The sequence below is a fragment of the Panthera tigris genome, chromosome B1, assembly GCF_018350195.1.
Source record: "Panthera tigris isolate Pti1 chromosome B1, P.tigris_Pti1_mat1.1, whole genome shotgun sequence".
NCBI classification, from domain to species: domain Eukaryota; kingdom Metazoa; phylum Chordata; class Mammalia; order Carnivora; family Felidae; genus Panthera; species Panthera tigris.
The window spans coordinates 136,224,369-136,243,991 of NC_056663.1; the positions used below are offsets into that span (position 1 = coordinate 136,224,369).

Sequence of the window (19,623 nt, forward strand, 5' to 3'; positions counted from 1 at the left end):
AAATCTTGGAAACTTCTTTTCTTCATCCTCTGACCATTCTACCTACTCCTGAGTGTTAGGCTTTGGGTCCCCAGCCAAGGGACCCTGCCCTTTTGTCAAACTTTATTTTGCTTAATCTGCCTATTGCCCCGGGTGATCATAGGCCAGGTTTCTCATTGTATTCTTTGCCTTCCAACTTTTTAAATTCCTCCAAGTTGGGGTAAATAGAGCAAACTCATTTGGGGCATTTTAATGTTGGGGAACCAGCAGGGGGTTCATTTCGTCCACCCAAACTTCAATAGTGCTGTAGTAAGCACACTTTTCAACCCCATCAATGTCTGTTTTATTTATCTTATTTGTTAATAACCATCTAAAGATTTCCACCTTACTGGGAGAGTTCTTTGACTCTTCTCTGTTCCCTTCCCCATTTCCTTGTCAGCTAATTTAATTTTTTTTTTTTTTTTTAATTAGTCTCTGGAAGACCCATGAGAGGAAGCCCAGGAAACAAATTTGGTAAGACTTCTCAGACATTTGCTTGCTTTTGCCCAGGGAAATCCCATTCTTCAGGAGTTTTAGTGGAGGTTTCATTACTTAGGCAAGATTGATCAACTCATTGGCCGTTCACAGTTAATCTCTAGTTAATCTCTAGTTCCTATCACCTAAGAGGTCTGGAGTGGAGCTAAAAATTCCAATCTAATTAAGGCTTGGTCTTTCTGGCAACTAGTTCCCATCCTTGTGCTATCCAGCTGCCCCAACCCTAGAGCACATTAGCAAAAAGATACTTTTATCACTTTGGAGACTCCAAGAGTTATAGGAGCATTGTTCCTGGATGCAGGGACAAAGACCAAACATATTTTTTATTATACCGTTGCCATCCTGATGCATGTGAAGTAATACCTCTTTGTGGTTTTGATTTTCATTTCTCTAATGACTAGTGGTGGTAAGCATCTTTTTGTGTGCCTATTGGTCATCTGTATATCTTATTTGGAGAAATGTTTATTCAAGTTCTTTGCTCATTTTTTAATTGGGTTATTTTACTGTTGTTGAGTTCTTCCTTATATATATTCAGGATACTAATCTCTTATTACATATATGGTTTCCAAATATTTCTCCCATTCTGTGGGTTGCCTTTTCACTCTCTTAATAGTGTTCTTTTTTTTTTTTTTTTTTTTTAACATTTATTCAGTTTTGAAAGACAGAGAGCGTGAGCAGGTGAGGGGTGGAGAAAGAGAGGGAGACACAGAATCAGAAGCAGGCTCCAGGCTCTGAGCTATATCAGCGCAGAGCCTGATGCAGGACTCGAATTCACAAACCATGAGATCATGACCCAAGCCAAAGTAGGATGCTTAAACGACTGAGCCCCCCAGCACCCCTTGATAGTGTTCTTTGATGGACAAATGTTTTTAATTTGATGAAATGCAATTTCTATATTTTTTCCTTTAGTGTCTGTGCCTTTGGTATCATCCACAGCATCATTGTTGAATCCGACATCATGAAGCTTTCCCCCTATGTTTTCTTCTAAGAGTTTCATAGTTTCAGGTGTTACTGTGACATCTTTGATCCGTTTTGAGCTAATTATTGTCTGTGGTATAGGGAAAGGGCCTAACTTAATTCTTTTGCATTTGTTGAAAAGACTGTCCTTTCCCTAATGAACAGTCTTGGCAAACTTACTGAAAATTACTCGACTTTATATTGAGGGTTTATTTCTGATCTCTTGGAATAGTGCTGCATTTTATTTTTTAATCCTTTAGATTACCATTCACAAAACAGAAATTATGTGACAAATCTTTTCGTATTAACTGATTTTGCTAAACTGAAGGCAAGAAACTTAATTTTAGGTAATAAACATATAATTCTACACATCTGTCTTCAACGTGTTACTCAGCCAAACACAGCCGCCACACAACAAAACCCAGAAATATGCAACAGTAACTCAATTCAGTAGTCTGATATTTTGCTGACTTAATAATTTAAGAAACATAGCTTTACATATTGTGTGTGGAATATCGTCAAGCCCTGGTCTTCCCACTCCCCTTACCATTTATATCAAATGACTCAACACAACACGGTTATACATATCATTAAACAATATTTATAATCAGCATATTCTTTAACCTGATTCTTCAGTTTTCTAAAAGATAGCAAATCCTCAAAGAAACCGAAGCAGCCACCCCACCATACAGACACGCGCACACACACACACGCACGATGTAACATCACCGAAGAGTTCTAGAAGAGACTGTGAAAAGGGTGCCAGTATGCTAGAGGTCTCAATGGGTAAATGGCAGTATCACGCACTTTGAAATCCATACCCAGGGTATTGCCATTGTGCTATTACAGCGACATAAGCGCTGTTTCTATCCTGTCAGCATTGTTCGTTTTTTATAGTTTGCATATACGCCACAGGGCCCTTGGCAGCAGCTGGCCACCCAAACGCACTTCGTGGTAGCCAACAACCAACCGCCCTTACTGCGAAGCCGTCAGCGGAAGCCACGATGCGACCCGGACCGCGCCCCAGGTGAAAAACCCACAGCGCCCCGGCCCCGCCCTCCACAGCCGCCTGGCCGCGCCCTCCTCCACCGGGAGCTCCCTCGCCTCCCCGGGCCCGCCCCCTCGGCGGAGCGCGCAGAGTCCAGTGCGCCGGCGCAGGCACCACCTCCTCGCTCGGCCCCGCCTCACCGCCGCGACGCTCCAGGAGCCGGGCCCGGGCCGCTTCTCCCGATCCCCCCCCTGCGCGTTGAGCCTGCGGAAGCATGGAGGGGGAGAGTACGTCGGCGGTGCTCTCCGGCTTTGTGCTCGGCGCGCTCGCTTTCCAGCACCTCAACACCGACTCGGACACGGTGAGCCCGAGGGGCGAGGCGGGCTCCAGCGTCGCCTCGGGAGAGGCCCCGAGCGCGGGCACCCTTCGCCGCCGTTACCCCGGCCCCCGCCCATGAGCTTCCCGACGGCGCCGCGCTGGTTCTCTGCCCTGGGGCTTTGCCTTGTCCCTCTCCCGGGCGGTCGTAGGTGTGTCTCCCGTCCGGCAAGTCTTCTCCGGGAGTAGCCATTCCTTTTCTAACCAGTGTTTATTTCTTCGCCCGGACCGGAGTGTCCCACACACACGCGTTTCTTTTCCAGCAGTCCCCCTTTTTTTCTGATTAAACTTAGTTGTGAAAGGATGGAGAGTTCACATAGCGTTCTCCCACTACGGTAGGAAAGGTGTTGCGGGTTAACTTTACGTTCCTCCTAACTACCGATAGTGGTTTTCAAAGGCCGCTGAATTTTTTCGTGCAGAGCAGCTGCTGTGCGCGTTTGTTGAAATTGTAGGCCAGTGAAGGAATAGAAGATGCATCCGGTGGCTGTTCTGGGGCAAAGCTTAGTGGATGGGAAAGCCTAATTTGGAGTATGTGATACCTGATTTTTGTTTGCATTGGTGTCAAGTTTATGAAATTGTAAGGCCTCAGCTAGTTCCTTTTTGATGCTTTCAGTTACAATAGAAACATTTAAATTTATCCTCAAATTTAGATATTATTATTTCATACTTCTGCCAGGTTCAAAAATCTCCGGATGAAGTAGTGAGGTAGTTTTTTAAATACAGTACACGTTTTGAACAACTTACGAAATCAGAAAAATACTATAAAACTTTGAGCCCAAGAAATACTGGCTTAGATTTAAGAGCTTAGTATGCTAGTACAGTTTAGAGAATACCATACTGAACACAGCCTACTGATTTCTGCTAAATATTGTGTATTTCATTTCATGTCGTTTCCAAAATTGTTTTTTGTCACAATCCTAATAAGGTTGGAGTTGATACCTTTCATGTATACAGTTTTAAAGTTGGGGGGGGGGGTTCTTTCTTTATTTTGAGAGAGAGAGCACAAGCAGGGGAGGGGGAGAGAGAAAGACCAAATCCCAAGCAGGCTGGGTGCCATCAGCTCTGGAACTCAGGAACAGTGAGATTGAGTTGGACACTTAACTGACTGTGCCACCCAGGCACCCCTACAATTTTAAATAACTTTGTAGATTAATACCTAGCTAAGAGCAGATATATGACAATTTATAATGTGTGTGGCTGTGGAAATTATTTTGGAAAGTCTTTGTGTGAATATAAACAAAATGGGTCCTTAAGTCTCTGTAGTTTAAAGGATTAGCCCTTGGGAAATAGCATCGTGTTAGAGAGGCCAGTACTCTTACATCTTTTTCCTAACATCTTTAAAAGGTGATTTTCTGGATAGCTGTTCTTGCATTGACACTGCTTCCTTTCCCAGGGTTTGTCTAAAAAACTGGACTATAGAGTTCTGGATTGTTCCCCCTAGATTCCAGTAAAGATTCACATTATTGAAACTTTTTTTTTTTTTGTCATTTTTTTTTTAATGGAATGGGAGGGGGCATTCTTACCTAATTATAAAGAAGATAAAATCTTTGTCCATCAAGCATATTGGGTCTTTAAATGTGCCAAATGAAAATATTGAATTCTCTGAAATTCAAAGACATCACTGCTGTTGTGGCAAAATGCCTGCATTTTAAAACAATTAGGGCTCCTAGATCCCCTTTTAGAAATTAGACTTTGATACTGAATTCCAAATCTTTAATATTTTTGTATAACTTTTAGTCTAAAGCCACTGATCATTGTGTCATTTCATAGCTCAGAAGCACCCACTGGCTCCCAGAAGCATGTGCCATTAATCCAGAGTCCTTGGCTAGTTATTTGGGATGTTTCATTATTGGCACTATTCCCATCTATCCATAATTTCATTACTCAGAAAGGGGAGCCTTCTGTTCCAAGACAAACTACCCTGCTCTTCCTTCTTCAGACATTATGTACTCATTTCTGGCTTTAAGCCTTTTATGTTCTAGGTGTGCTAAAATCACAGCAGTATTTACAATCTCTTCTATTCATTTTTATTGAACTGTTCATATTTCCCAACTAAACTGAAAGTGTACCTGGTCCCTCACCAGGGACCCTCACCTGATCTTGGGATATATTGGTTAAGTGATTGAGTAGTAATTCTATCATGATATTCCATAGATTGCTTTTTACCTTTATAGGAAGGTTTTCTTCTTGGGGAAGTGAAAGGTGAAGCCAAGAACAGTATTACTGATTCCCAAATGGATGATGTTGAAGTTATTTATACAATTGGTGAGTCACTCAATTTCTTTTTTTTTCCTTAAACTTTCTTTATACATTTTTAAAAAAAATTTATTTTTACATTTATTTATTTTTGAGAGACAGAGACAGAGCACAAGTGGGGAAGGGGCAGAGAGAGAATAAGACACAGAATCCAAAGCAGTCTCCAGGCTCTGAGCTCTCAGCACAGAGCCCGATGTGCGGCTCAAACTCAACCCCTGAGATCATGACCTGAGCTGAAGTCGGGCGCTTAACTGACTGAGCCACCCAGGCGTCCCTTAACTTTCTTTATATATTTTGAGAGAGAGTGAGAGTGCAGGGGAGGGGCAGAAAGAGAGAATCCCAAGCAGACTCCACGCTGTCAGCATGGAGCCCAATGTGGGGCTCAGTCTCACAAACCGCAAGAGTATGCCCTGAGCAGAAACCAAGAATCAGATGCTCAACCGAGTGAGCTACCTAGGCGCCCCTGTGATCACTTATTTCTGTGTCTACTATAGTTGATGGTTTATACTAAATGGGATCAGCATAAATTAGTTTGTAAATTGTTTTAAAAAATAGATAAAACCTTTTAATGCAGATTTTAAAAGATGCATTGTATTCATTTCTCAATTAAAATCATGGCTCTGGCCTAAAGCAAGAGTGTGGAACATAAGATGTCGTAAGATTACTGTGGGGAAACGCGGCTGAACTAGCTCCTGCATGTATTTAAGTGGTAGGAAGGTGGCCTAACAAAAGGAGAAGGAACCAGTAAGCAAGACCACTAAAAAAGATAAAACAGTTTGGACAGAAACACTAAGTGCTACAGAAAAATTGGAAGATGAGAACTGAAAAACTCAGTTTTTTCGACTCCGTTTTAGATCATTGTAAGTAACTTCTGGAGTGTGATGTGGAAAAGGCAAGACTGTGAAGGGTTTGACGAGTGGGTGGTGAAACACCTGCAGCAGATGGCAGCTGTTCTTTCAGGGAAGAAAGGGAAAAGGGAGCTTTAAAATATATGGGGGGTGGGGGGGAGGCTCTGATGACCTAACAGAGTTTTATCTAAGTATATTTCTAAAAACAAAATTGGTAGTATGCTGTATAAAAAATGTGGCATCATGACATCATACTGTGTCATGACCACTTCCGTATGTTAAACAATCCTCTAAATATCATTTTTTATAACTGCAGTGTATTCTGTTAGGTTTCTTACTCTTAATGGCTCTATGTGATTTCAGCAGTCCTTTAAATTATAATCGGTAGTTTCCAGTTTTTCATTATTATAAATTATATTCTGTGACCATCCTTGTACATAAACATTTTCCTACATTTATTATGGATAGATTCTTGGGGGTGGTATTATAGTGTCAAAGGGTATGAACATTTTTAAGGTTCTTGATCTGTATTAGCAAATTGCTTTCCAGAAATACTGTACCAGTTTATATTCCTACTGTATGTCATTTTTTGTTTGCCACTTTAAAAGGTTAAAAATGGAAGTATATATGTAGATTTATATATGTATATAAATGTAGTATATATGTGTAAATATATTAAGTAAATTTAAATTCACTCTCAATAGAGTCTTCTCTGGTCACCACTGTTTTATGAGTATTTTTTTGCTCATTAATAATACACATGTATATAAATGTGTATTTTTATTTACACGAAAGGGATTATACTATAAATGGGTAAATATCTTCAAGATAAATATCTTCATTGATACTGTTAGTTCTACTGTTAGTGTAGAATAGTATCAATGTGTATAGTTTGCCATTCTTTGTAATGGCTTTATATTCCCACTGTATCTACTTACCAGTTACGAATTCCCACTGTATCTACTTAAGCCAGTTACGAATGACTTTGTTTTTTTTAATACAAAACAATATAATAACACTTTGTAGTGCATGTATCTCTATGACTTCGAGTCTGTTGGAAAGTCAAATTCCTAGAGGTAGACCATTGCCTTGGGAAAAGTCATGTTCTTAAGACTCTTTCATAATATGTAAAAGTGCCTGGGTCCCCATACTGGTGCCACCACTAGGTATTTTCCAATCTTTTCATCTTTGCCAATTCGATAAATGAAAAGAAATTATATTAATTTGTATTTCTTAGCTTTTGTTTGTTGAAAAGGACAGCACTGTTGCATACTTTGACTATATTTCTACTCCACTGTTTTGCTTTTTCTTAATTGATTTGTAATACCAAATTACAACTTAGGGAAATTGGCCGTTTGTTATGTGTTACAGGTGTTTATACAGTTTGTAGCTTTACTTTGTTAATGTGGTTTTTTTCCTTGTCAGAAGCTTTAAAAACAAACCTTTGGGGCATTCCCCCCTCCCCCCACATTGTAACTGGCATACCACCCAAAGTAAGCAAAAGTATTTTGAGGAGTTTAAGCAACCACTTACTGAGCAAGTCCATCGTGCTGGAACAATGCTAAGCATTAAGGTATTAGGCAAATGCTATAGGAAAACTTAAGTATTTGCTCAAATTATTTTAAAATGTTGGATTATTAGATGATAACAAGTAAAATCCAGGATCTACAAATTACTACATTGCTTTGGTTAGTGAGATTTTCTTCATTTTTGTATTTTCCCATATCTACACCAGAGTATGTTTGACCAGTTATCAGTTACAAAGACTGTTTCTGTTCAGTTGTTGTGGTTTTTTAAACAGGGATTTGTCTGAGGGTAACATACATTTTCTAGAAGAAAAATGTCTCAAGAGGATGATCACTTTTCCTTTTTTAAATAGACCGAATGACTTTTATTAATATACACATAAAGTTATTGAAATGGTGATTTCATGTAGTTTTCTCTTTAAAGATGGCACTTGCAGGTACAAAGATGCAGAGATGTCTACAGCCTTCAGATGTTTACTTGAAGAGATTCAACAGCAGTTTGATAGTGGGTTTCCTCACCTTGCTGAAGATTCACAAATTCTCTGTAATCACACTGATGTCTTTGATTTAAGTAACTAAAAAAAATTCTAGTACTCTGGCTAGGATCTGCCCAGCTAAGAGATATGCAAAGAGAACATGTCACAGGAACTATCTGAAATAAGTGATTGCTATTACAGTAATCCAGTAAATGCTGTCTGGTAAAATTTGATTTTTGACACAAGTTACAATTAAAAGTGGGAAGCCCAGAAGGACTTGTATTCTCTTTTTCTGTAGTTGTTTTTAAAGTATTCTCTGCATCCAGTGTGGGGCTCGAATTCACAGTCCTGAGATCAAGAGTCGCATGCTCTACCAACTGAGCCAGCCAGGTGCCCCCGGACTTGTGTGCACTGGATAAGTTTCTTTGTTATCAGATGTGGATGTTTCACTCATACTGCTCCTTGAATAATTTTGAGAGATCTGGAAGTTTGGAATAATAGAGGGGACACCATATTCATCTGGATATTTCTTACAAGACTTATAATAATGTCTTATGCAATAGAATTTATTCTGTTTTGCACAGCATCTGTAGCTACCAGAATTCAGATGTATTTTGATGTATTTCTACTGGAAAGAGAATAAAAGTTACTTCCTAAAGGATACTAGCTGCTTTTTTTTTTTTTTTTTTTTTTTTTGTAGTTAACATTGACAAATCCTTTATGAAGCAGCTGCTTGGAACAACAAAAGATAATCCCTTTAACAGCTGTAGTTGTCAATTGGGTAGAATTAGAGCATGACCTTTTTAGAACCCAATGAAAATATAGCAACTTTAAATTTATCTCTTGTGTTGCCATCATTAAACCTATTGAGAGTGAGTGTAGTGTTCTAGTTAAGACCGAGGCACGGGCTTTGAATTTTGGCCCCCCACTCTCTCTACCTGTTACCACATCTTTAAAATGGAAGGAACGATTGGTCTCATAGCTTTGTGGTGAGGATTAAATGAGATCATGGTAAAGTACTTCCTCCCTCAGTATATGCTGTTCATATATGAAGTGCTTGGTGTATGCTATTCAAATGATAACTTATATAATCATAGCAAAAAATTCCTTTTTTCCAGACATCCAGAAATATATTCCATGCTATCAGCTCTTTAGGTAAGTAGCAAGAGGAAGTAAATGATCTATTGTGAAAATTATTCTGTGTGAATGAAGTAAATTTTAAAACTAACAAGATATCTTAATTGTCAGTTATACATGGTGGTACTGATAAAAATGAAAAGACTTTTTAAAGAAAATTCACTTGTTCATTTCAACCCTGTCTAATAGTTCTTTCTCTGTATTTATATGCTTGCTTTCGCTGGTGTCCACTGCCTCTCCCAGGTACCAGTTTACCTAGAGGGTTTTTCTCACACCCAGTCACCTCATTGCATATTCTAAACTCAGTGACACATTCTCATATATCAACAGCAGCCCTTTTTTCTACTCTTTCATTCCAGTTTATTTGATCATTTGTGTCCTCACTTACCATATTCTAATGTAATCTTTTGCCTGGTTAGGTTCTTTATCCAGCCTGCTTCCTATTGCCTTTCTATGGTGAAAACTTGTGTTTTTAGTCCTACAGATAGTAATAGCACTGTAGCCCTAATAGGCTATGATATTTCTTAAAACTTTTCATTCAGGTATAACATACATGTAGAAAAATACACACATAAGTTACATACATTTTCATAAAGCAAACAACTACAACATGGTGTAGTTTTAATGAAATGGCTTTATGATTTATATCAATTGTACTTGAAAAATCAACATTACTATCTTACAGTCACACTGTGTGTACACATAGCTAAGGTTGTATAAGAACTGCAGTGGAGCATATGGTAAAGGTGAGAAAGATCTGTGGTAGGGGATGATAGAAATAAAGGCTTTTGTGTGGTCTTAAACTGCTCTGCCAGAAAAAGCTAGAGCTTGTATAGTGTTCTACGTACAACGGACATACAGAAATATTTGTTGAATGAAGGATCCCTGGATTCTCCACTCCCTTTGCCTTTTTCATTGCTTATGGATCTCCTGTTTCTACCACTTTAAGTCTGTTAATTTGAGAACTTTATTCTTATTTTTAGAACTTCATATGACCAGCAAGTAGGTATATGGATTTTGGGTGGGTAAGGAGTAACTAAAGTTAAAAATGCTAATAAAATCCATTTTTTTAGCCTATTTGAAATGCCTTTAATTTTGGCTTTTACAGCTTTTATAATTCTTCTGGTGAACTAAATGAGCAAGCACTGAAGAAAATATTATCAAGTGTCAAAAAGGTATTCCCTGACTTGTTGGGGGTTTTTTGGTATTGTATCCTAAAACTGTAATACTTTAACGGAAGTTTTTGGCAACATTTGTCTTCACAGTGTTCTATAAAGCAAGTGAAGAAAGAAAGGCTTTTTCCTTCCAGAAGTTCAAAGGGATTGCTCTGAGAGCAAAACCAGTCATTAAAAATATTAATCTTGTTCTCATCTTTGGCTATTCTTTTTTTTTTTAATTAAAAAAAATTGTTTTAACTTTTATTTATTTTTGAGAGAAACAGAGCATGAGCGGGGGAGGGGCAGAGAAAGAGGGAGACACAGCATCCAAAGCAGGCTCCAGGCTCTGAGCTGTCAGCGCAGAGCCCCTGTGGGGCTTGAACCCACAGACCATTGAGCTCATGACCCGAGCTGAAGTGGGATGCTTAACCGCCTGAGCCACCCAGGCACCCCACTTTCTTGACTATTCTAATTAGCATTGATCTCTTCCTCTTCCACATTCCTACCATACCCCTTCCCATACCGTTTATTCCAGGACTTAACTCATTACTGTTCTTTTACATAGCTGCAGTTAAAGCGCTTTGCTATATAGCATCTAACCTTTACTAGTATACTTGGTGTTTAGGTAAGACTTGTTGAATGATCAAAACAGGTCTTTTTCCCCCCAGATACAAAATTGGCGGGGGGGGGGGGGTACTTCTTAAAACTTTTTGGTCTCTGAGTTGAGAATAAAAGTAGATTCAGTAAGTTTCTTATAAAAAACTTCCTTTGTTGAAAATGCTTTGGGCTTGCCCCCTGATTATATTTGGGTATTTAAAAATGTACTTACAAAAATTTTTTAGTTTTAAAAAGAAGAAAACTTTTAATTTCCTTAGTTTAAATGTGCAGATACAAAACTTAGTTGCTGACATTGTCATACACAGACCTTTAAGCAAAGTAGTTGCTCTTTGTTATAATTACTAAACTATAATTACTAAATGAGATTTTATTTTCCAGTTTTTAAAAAAAAGTTTAGTAATACTAACAAATTTGTTCAGCAAATGTTACAGTTTGTAAAACCATTTCATATGATCCTACTCAATTTTGAAACCCACTTTCTAAAGGTGGTATCATTCCCATATACATTTCAGTTAAAAGCTATTGGGTTCAATTTATTTAGCAAACCAAATATCCATATAGGAAGTAAATTTGTTTTCATTGACATTTTCTTCATTTAAATTTTGACTAAAGACTAAGATTTTAAAATAGCAAATGATATCAAGAAACTAAAAGAAGTTAGGAATTTTTTTTCTCTATATGAGTAAAATAGTAGCTCCATAACTGAATGGAAGATAATTTGACTACACGAGTCAGTTTACATACTTGATAAATGTAAAGTATATACTTAAGTATGTACTTTGTTTATATATGCCAAAATCTTGCTAAATTTAAGAGTGCCATTTTAAAGGTTGTCAATTTTATTGCTTAATTATGACAGTAAGACAGATAATAATTGTAACCACTAAGGTCTACACCTGATATCTTTCTGTATTTTCCCTCAGGCTGTGGTTGGTTGGTACAAATTCCGACGTCATTCAGACCAGATCATGACATTTAGAGAGAGACTGCTTCATAAAAACTTACAGAAGCATCTTTCAAGCCGGGAACTGGTTTTTCTGCTGTTAACACCAAGTATAATAACAGAAAGCTGCTCTACTCATCGGCTGGAGCATGCCTTATATAAACCTCAGAAGGGGTAATGTTGGCCAGCCATTGGCTGTTTTCAGTTAATAGAAAAATATACTCAATGTTTTCATTGTACTTTTTGCAGCCTAACAAATATTTCAAATACTGTTGCATTTGTTACAATAACTGTCTGAAGTTAGTGTACCATATTTTCTTATAGATGGGGAAGATGAAGGTTACATAAGGAAATTAGAAGCCCAGTATGGAATGATGACTTGTGTTTTTGCCACAGAGGATTTGTTATAAGGTGGAAAAAATATGTGTACTTTGGATATGGTTCCTAAAGGACGTAATATAGAACTAATCCTAGGTACTTGAGCAGCTTTTCTATAACCTCTGCAAAGAAAGAAGCAAGGTTGTTCTTGGTGGTCCACCAAAATGAGTTAACAGAGACTCCCAACAGGTTATGTAAACAACATTCTCATGGGATATGAGGATTAAGTGAAAAGAGTACCAACTAAGATTAATTTTATTATTTTTTTTAAGTGAGCTTGACACCCACCCCCAGTGCATGGATTTGAACTCACCACCCTGAGATCAAGACCTGAGCTGAGATCAAGAGTCAGAGACTTAACCAACTGAGCCACTCAGGTGCCCCTAAGATTAATTTCTTTTAATGTTTACTTATTTTGGGGGGAGAGAAAGAGTATAGGAGGGGCAGAGAGAGAAACAGAGGATCTGAAGCAGGCTTTGCACTGACAGCAGAGAGCCTGATGTAAGGCTCAAACTCACGAACCGTGAGATTATGAGCTGAGCTGAAGTTGGATGTTTAACGAACTGAGCCACCCTGGTGCCAAGATTAATTTTATTATTCATGGAAGACAGAATGAATCTCAACAATACTGCCTATTTTTACATGTTAAAGTAGACATTACAGTCTTCTTTTAGGGGCGCCTGGGTAGCTCTGTCGACTGAGTGTCTAACTCTTGGTTTTGGCTCAGGTCATGATCCCGGGGTTGTTGGATTGATCCCTATGTCGGGCTACATGCTAAGCATAGAGCCTGCTTGGGATTCTCTCTCTCTCTCTTTCTCTCTCTCTCTGTCTCTGTCTCTGTCTCTCTCTCTGCTCCTCTCCCCAGTTCATGCTCTCTAAAATAAAAAATTTTTTTAGAAAGGTATTGTTTTCACAAAATTACCTTGCACGATGCACATTTCATCACTTTTAAATACCATTTGCTTCAAGTCAATAAATTTCATTTCAGGTAAGTAGTATGGAATGGGGTTTTTGTTTATTTTTTAATCTTGGAGGGGAAAGGTATTCTATATATAATATGTATAAGTATATATAGGTATAATAAGGAGAGGTTAATATTTTACTTTATTCTAACTTTATATTTTAAAATTTTATTATTTCAGACTTTTTCACAGGATACCATTAGTGGTGGCCAATCTGGGCATGTCTGAACAACTGGGTTATAAAACTGTATCAGGTTCCTGTGAGTCCACTGGTTTTAGCCGAGCAATAAAAACACACAGGTGAGATTCTTCAGCTGCTTTCCCACTAAATTTCTATTCATTTTTTGAAATTAATTTTTATTACACAACAAAATAAAAATTAAAGGAAAAGTAATAACCACATATTTCAAATAAACTAGACTGTTTTTTACTGTTTCCGTATTTCTTTCTAGCACTTGTCCATTTATAATACACAGAAAAGAGAAGGGTTGTTGTATATCCTGTGTATGTCAACATATATATTCTAAGAGTAAGTAGCTGGCCTGAAAATAATTTTCTAAGGCAGCAATTTAGATCATAAAGGCATAAAATTAGATTGGATATTAAGTAACAACAAAAATATGAGGCTTTAGCCAAGACTCACTCATACTATAGGCTACAGCTATATAGCTAGAACTGTTGTGTGTTCGTTAAGGGAATAATGTCAGAAATAACAACACTGGTACTACAGGGTACTTACTGGAGAATAAAAGACTAGATTTTATTTATTTTTGTGTTCCACAAGAATTAACAGTTTTAAAGAAACTGAATACATTAATTCTGAGATGCACAGTTTTACATTTATCTCTAATTGGGATAATTTACAAACTATGCCTTACCGGGTTTTTTGTTTGTTTTTGTCTTTTTGGTATATAAAATAATGTTGCCTCTTTTAATCAACGATGACTTAAATTCAGTAAAATATTTTAAAAATTGAAAACCTTTCTCCCCCTCTCTCCTTCAGTCTTTATTTTTCTTAACATCTTTTGAGTCTTGGCAGTAGTACGTAAGAGGCTTTGAAGTCCGCTAATGTGAAGATACATGAACTAAGTTTTCTGATTGGTTTTGCTGTGAACAAGTAGGTTGACAAAATGTCCCTGCAAAACCAGTAAAAAGAATCTTCTGTTGCTCCTCAACTACAAATAAGTTTTCGTCATATTATTAAAATGACTTCTATACATTTGCTTGACAAAATGGTAATTTTTACAGCTCTGAATTTTTTAAAGAAGATGGATCTTTAAAGGAGGTACATAAAATAAATGAAATGTATGCTTCTTTACAAGAGGAATTAAAGGTAAGTTCACATATCAAACACTTTTAAAGACTACTTCTAGAGTTCATATCAAATTGATAACAAATCTTTTAGGGATAACTTGACATTTGATTAGATTCGTATTTTTCTAATGGTTTAGTTTCAGTAACAAAGACCTCAATCTCAGTGGCCTACAAAAACAAAGGTTTAGTCTCACTCACATTATATCTTGGCTGCAGCTCTGCTCCTGTTCTAAATGTCATCTTTATTCTAGGATCCACACTGAAGGAGCAGTCCTTATATGGGACATGCTCGTCTCATGACAAAGGGAAAAGAGCAAGAGCTGGTGGAAATTCACAACAGCTTTAAAACTTCTGTTCAGGGGCACCTGAGTAGCTCATTCAGTTAAGCGTTCAACTTCGGCTCAGGTCATGATCTCACAGCTCCTGAGTTCGAGTCCCGCATCAGGCTGTGTGCTGACAGCTCAGAGCCTGGAGCCTGCTTCGGATTCTGTCTCTTGTCTCTGTCTTTCTTTGCCCCTCTCCTGCTCATGGTGTGTGTGTGTCTCAAGTATAAGTAAACATTAAAAAAAATTTTTTTAATTAAAAAACCAAAAACCTTCTGTTCAGAGCTTACATGACACGTCCACTCACATTTCATGGGCCAGATTATATATCCCTATTTCATGGAAGTAGGCAGGGATATATAATCCTTTTACAGGATAAAAAGGGAAGCATGTATTTGAGAACAGAATAATCTACCACAGGACTAAGTTCTGTTTCATTGTATCAGTTGAGAAGTAGACTTCAGGATGGGATTAGACATGTAAGAGATTAGTCCTGAGAAGGATAAAAGGGAGAGGAACAAGAACAGGCAGGGGGACTTACAATGCTGAGTCTGACACCTGAGAGAAGAGACAGGATGGGAGGACAACTGGGTAGAGAGAGCTTTAGACTACAGGGCTAGAGGGGCGCCTGGGTGGCTTAGTCGGTTAAGCGTCTGACTTTGGCTCAGGTCATGATCTCACGGTTCATGGGTTCGAGCCCCACATTGGGCTCTGTGCTGACAGCTCAGAGCCTGGAGCCTGTTTCGGATTCTGTGTCTCCCTCTCACTCTGCCCCTCCCCCACTCACACTCTGTGTCTCTGTCTCAAAAATAAACATTAAAAAAAAAAAAAAAAGACCACAGGGCTAGAGAGGTGGCTAAGCAAAGTTGTCCTACAGGAATGGATTTGTACTAATACCCACTGTGTTTAGTCATTGGTTAAGAGTGGCTGAGGGAAAGTGTGGCTTCAGTAGCTGACCTGAAAGTTTGGTAGCTAGGGCTGTCAGTCAACTATGCTTCCTCCAGTGGAGATCTGAGTAGTATATTCCATGGCCACCGTACTCCTCAATATAGCACACTAAGGGAGAGCACCTGGTGGCACAGTTGGTTAAGCATCCAACTTCAGCTCAGGTCATGATCTCGTGGTTCATGAGTTTGAGTCCTGCATCGGGCTCTGTGCTGATAGTGTGGAGCCTGTTTCAGATCCTCTGTCTCCCTCTTCCTCTGCTACTCCCCCATGTGCTCTCACTCTCTCTCTCAAAAATAAACATTAAAAAAACATATACACACACACACCACGCTAAAAGAAATAGGGTTAATACATTTTATAGTACTAATGCACACTGGTTTTTAATGTGAATGATAATACAGAATTTTAGAAAACAGACATGTCCAGAATCCCAACTTGTAACATAACTATTTTCACTTTATCATATTTTCTGGTTTTTCCCTAATATATATACACATGCTTTTATGTAGTTGATGATGTTGGGGACTGTCATGATTTTTATTTGATGTCACTAAGCATTTTTCATGTTGCTACATAGTCTAGTTCTTTTTAATGGCAGAATATTTCATATAGCAATATATTAGAACTCTTATGTCAAAAGTACTAACTTGGGCTAAAATAGGGGATATAGAGGTATGTTACAGGAGCTGTAGGCAGAAAGCAGCTGAACTTCGGGAAGGAATTGGAACCAGGAGCCAAAATGCTATCAGAACTTTCTTCCCTTTGTGTCTGCACATTGGTTTCTTTCATAGTACCAGTAAAACATAGTTACTTGCTATTGTCAGTTTCTTTTTCTTTTTTTAAGATTTTATTTTTAAGCAATCTCTACGCCCAGCATGGGGTTCAAACCCACAACCCCAGACAAGAGTCACACACTCTACCAACTGAGCCAGCTAGGCACCCCTATTGTCAGTTTCTTAATGTTGTGTTTGGAGTAAATATGCATCTCAAAATACTACAGTATTTTTTGTTTCAAAGTAAATGACTTAAATATTTTTGTTTTTTATTTCTGTGTATTACCATGCAGATAACAGGTGTGATAAAGCTGTGTGTGTATAAATGGGAAGTTAATACATCTGGAAAGCATTTTATAACCTATAAAGCACCATACAAGTGCTTGTTGCATTCCTTCAGAAAATAGCAAAATAAAAAAAAAAAATTTATAAAGGCTAATAATAATATAAAATCCACAAAGGGCTTTCTGTTGTTTATGAACCTAGGCTGTAGTACACCACTTAGAATTTTATCTACGCCCTTATTTTATTTTGCAGAGTATATGCAAAAAAGTAGAACACAGTGAGCGAGCAGTAGAGAAACTACTAAAGGATGTACACAGATTGAAATGGGAAATTAAAAAAAGAAAACAGGCACAAATTCAAGTAGCACGTAAGTAAAAGGTTCACACATCACTGCCTTCTGTGCTTTTAAAAAAAAAATCCTGACTGAACTATGGATGAGCCCACTAAACTAACTGATGAACTTATGTACCTTAGGATTAAAAATAATTGTTTTATTAATACTCTTAAATCCTACTTAACAAAGAACTCGGTATTATTATAGCTATACTATATTGTTGATATTAAAAAATACAACTTAAATTCTCGTTTAGAATATAGTGGCCTATAAATTAGAATTTGGGATTATGCACACTATTTTTCTGAGTTTGGAGGATAGAAATATTCAGTTAAGCTCTTTTTGACTTAACAAATAGATCACTACAAAAGCTTTGTAAAACAAATATCGCATGTTGAACTGTTAATTTTATTTTGTTTAGGGGAGACCGTCGAAAAAGACCCTCAGGAGAACATTTTTCTTTGCGAAGCTTTACGGACCTTTTTTCCAGATTGCGAATTTCTTCATTCATGTGTTATCTCTTTGAAAAATAGGCATATTTCTAAAAGTAGCTGTACTGCCAACCACCATCTTGATGTGATAGACAACCTGACCTTAATGGTAGAATACACCGACATTCCTGAAGCTAGTCTAGCTAGCAGTACACCGCAAATGATTAAACATAAAGCTTTAGATACTGATGATGGATGGCAATTCAAGAAGTCACGGCTGTTAGAGACACAAAACAAACCATCTAAAACAGATACTGATAGTAGTAATCAAGAAAAAGCATATACATTGAGCAGCCCTGAAATAGATGAAGAGATTGAAAAAATGAAGGGTTCTGGTGAATATCCACAGTCTCCTACATTTTGATCTTTTTAGGCCAAAAGGAGAGCTTTGATTGGCTGAAGGGTAAAGCCAGACATTTATATTGTCTTTACTATGTTCAACAATTTGCAGTAATACATAAGTTCTAGTGCATTTATTTTTTAAAGCACTTTATTTTAAAACCATAACGTTTTTCTGCCCCCCACCTTTTGAAAGATTTTATTTTTAACTAATCTCCTACACCCAGCAAGGAGCTTGAACTCACAACCCCAAGATCAGGAGTCACACACTCCACTGACCAAGCCAGCCAGGTGCCCCTTTTACAAAACTGTTGAGGGAAAGGCTTAATTTAAGTAGATGGTTCTTTTAAACTTATATAGCATACTTTAGAATTGGAAAAGAAAGACTAGCATTAGAACACAATAGAAGAAGATGTCTAAAAATATGAAGAGGTATTTCATTTTTATTTAAGTCATTACAGTTTCTACTCCTTAAGTTATAAGTGGCTAGGGTTGCCAGATAAAATGCTGGAAACATGCAATATTAGGGACATTCATTAAAAAATTATTCATTGGTTATCTGAAATTCAAATTTAATTGCATGTCCTATATTTTTATTTGCTAAATCTGGCAGTTCTGATTATGGCACAACTAAAATACAGCACAAATAATCTCTTCCTAGTCTAGAGTCCTCTACACAAAATTGAGTGAATCCAGTATTTGAGTACAGGACAAGTCTGGTAATGGTGTGTCTGAGGTCAGTAGCTGGTCAAGTAGCTAAAAACACCAGTTAAAGTGGGAACCAAAAATGGTGCATATGTGTATATATATTTGTATATACATGTCTATCGCAGATTTCATTTTAACATAAAGTGGAGTTGTACATTCATTTTGTCAACCTTTTGTTGGACAAAAGGTAGGAACTTTTCTGTGAGTATACTGGTGTTCCTATATAAGTCACATCCATTACTTAACTTTTATAATTCCCAGCTTTAGTTTCTTTATAAAGAATTTAAAGAAGCTTGCAAAGCAACATAAGTACAAAATGCTACTACTTTTTTTTTCCATTTCACAGCATCCTCCTACTTCCACCCTTCTTTAGTTGTCCTAACCACACCTAACTTGACAACTTTTTTTTTTTAAATGTTTTATTTTTGAGAGAGAGAGTGCGCGCACATGAGCGGAGGAGGGGCAGAGAGAGGAAACACAGAATCTCTGAAGCAGGCTCCAGGCTCTGAGTTGGCAGCACAGAGCCTGATGTGGGTCTTGAATTCATGAACTATGAGATCATGACCTGAGCCGAAGTGGGACACTTAACTGACTGCACCACCCAGGCACCCTGACAACTATTTTCTTAAAGCTAGTTATCTTTATAAGTCTTTGGAAAGCATTTACTTAGTTTTCATTGCAGTAACTTTTTAATGCTCCTACTTCATCAATACAGTGACGAAACTGACACAGACTTGGGGAACAAAATAGCTGACTCTTGGCAATGTAGAACTCAACAGGTTTGAAGAATTATGGGCTTCAGTTTGATATTTGAGGATGTAAAGCTCCAGTTTAATCCAGTGAGCTGGTTAAATGGAAGTTGCCTAAGAGAGCTTTTACTGTGTGTTTTATTTCTTTTACATAATTGTGAGAAATTTCCACAAGGCCTACACATTATATGAAGCCTTCATGTTTCACTCACTGGATGAAATGCT

The 19,623-nt window shown here is 37.7% G+C and overlaps 1 protein-coding gene across 4 annotated transcripts; it reads left to right on the forward strand.

The window, feature by feature from the left end:
• The first annotated feature begins 2,477 nt into the window (after positions 1-2,477).
• ABRAXAS1 (abraxas 1, BRCA1 A complex subunit) lies at positions 2,478-18,141 on the forward strand. Of its 4 annotated transcripts, none has more exons than XM_042984255.1 (9): positions 2,478-2,497; positions 5,008-5,098; positions 9,058-9,094; positions 10,185-10,251; positions 11,775-11,968; positions 13,315-13,434; positions 14,383-14,467; positions 17,030-17,144; positions 17,533-18,141. In XM_042984255.1, exons 2-9 carry the CDS (start codon positions 5,068-5,070, stop codon positions 17,964-17,966), a joined length of 1,083 nt encoding a protein of 360 aa, XP_042840189.1. In that variant the 5' UTR covers positions 2,478-2,497; positions 5,008-5,067; the 3' UTR covers positions 17,967-18,141. The 4 variants fall into 4 exon arrangements, with proteins under 4 accessions (XP_042840189.1, XP_007074881.2, XP_042840188.1 ...); XM_007074819.2 differs by lacking the exon at positions 2,478-2,497 and adding an exon at positions 2,631-2,819; XM_042984254.1 differs by lacking the exon at positions 2,478-2,497 and adding an exon at positions 2,833-2,985.
• The last annotated feature ends 1,482 nt before the right edge of the window (positions 18,142-19,623 follow it).

Coding starts and splice junctions, on each gene's coding strand:
- ABRAXAS1 (XM_007074819.2), top strand. CDS start 2,733: ATGGAGGGGGAGAGTACGTCGGCGGTGCTCTCCGGCTTTGTGCTCGGC. Junction 9,095..10,184: donor CCATGCTATCAGCTCTTTAG/GTAAGTAGCAAG, acceptor TGGCTTTTACAG/CTTTTATAATTCTTCTGGTG. Junction 10,252..11,774: donor TATTATCAAGTGTCAAAAAG/GTATTCCCTGAC, acceptor ATTTTCCCTCAG/GCTGTGGTTGGTTGGTACAA.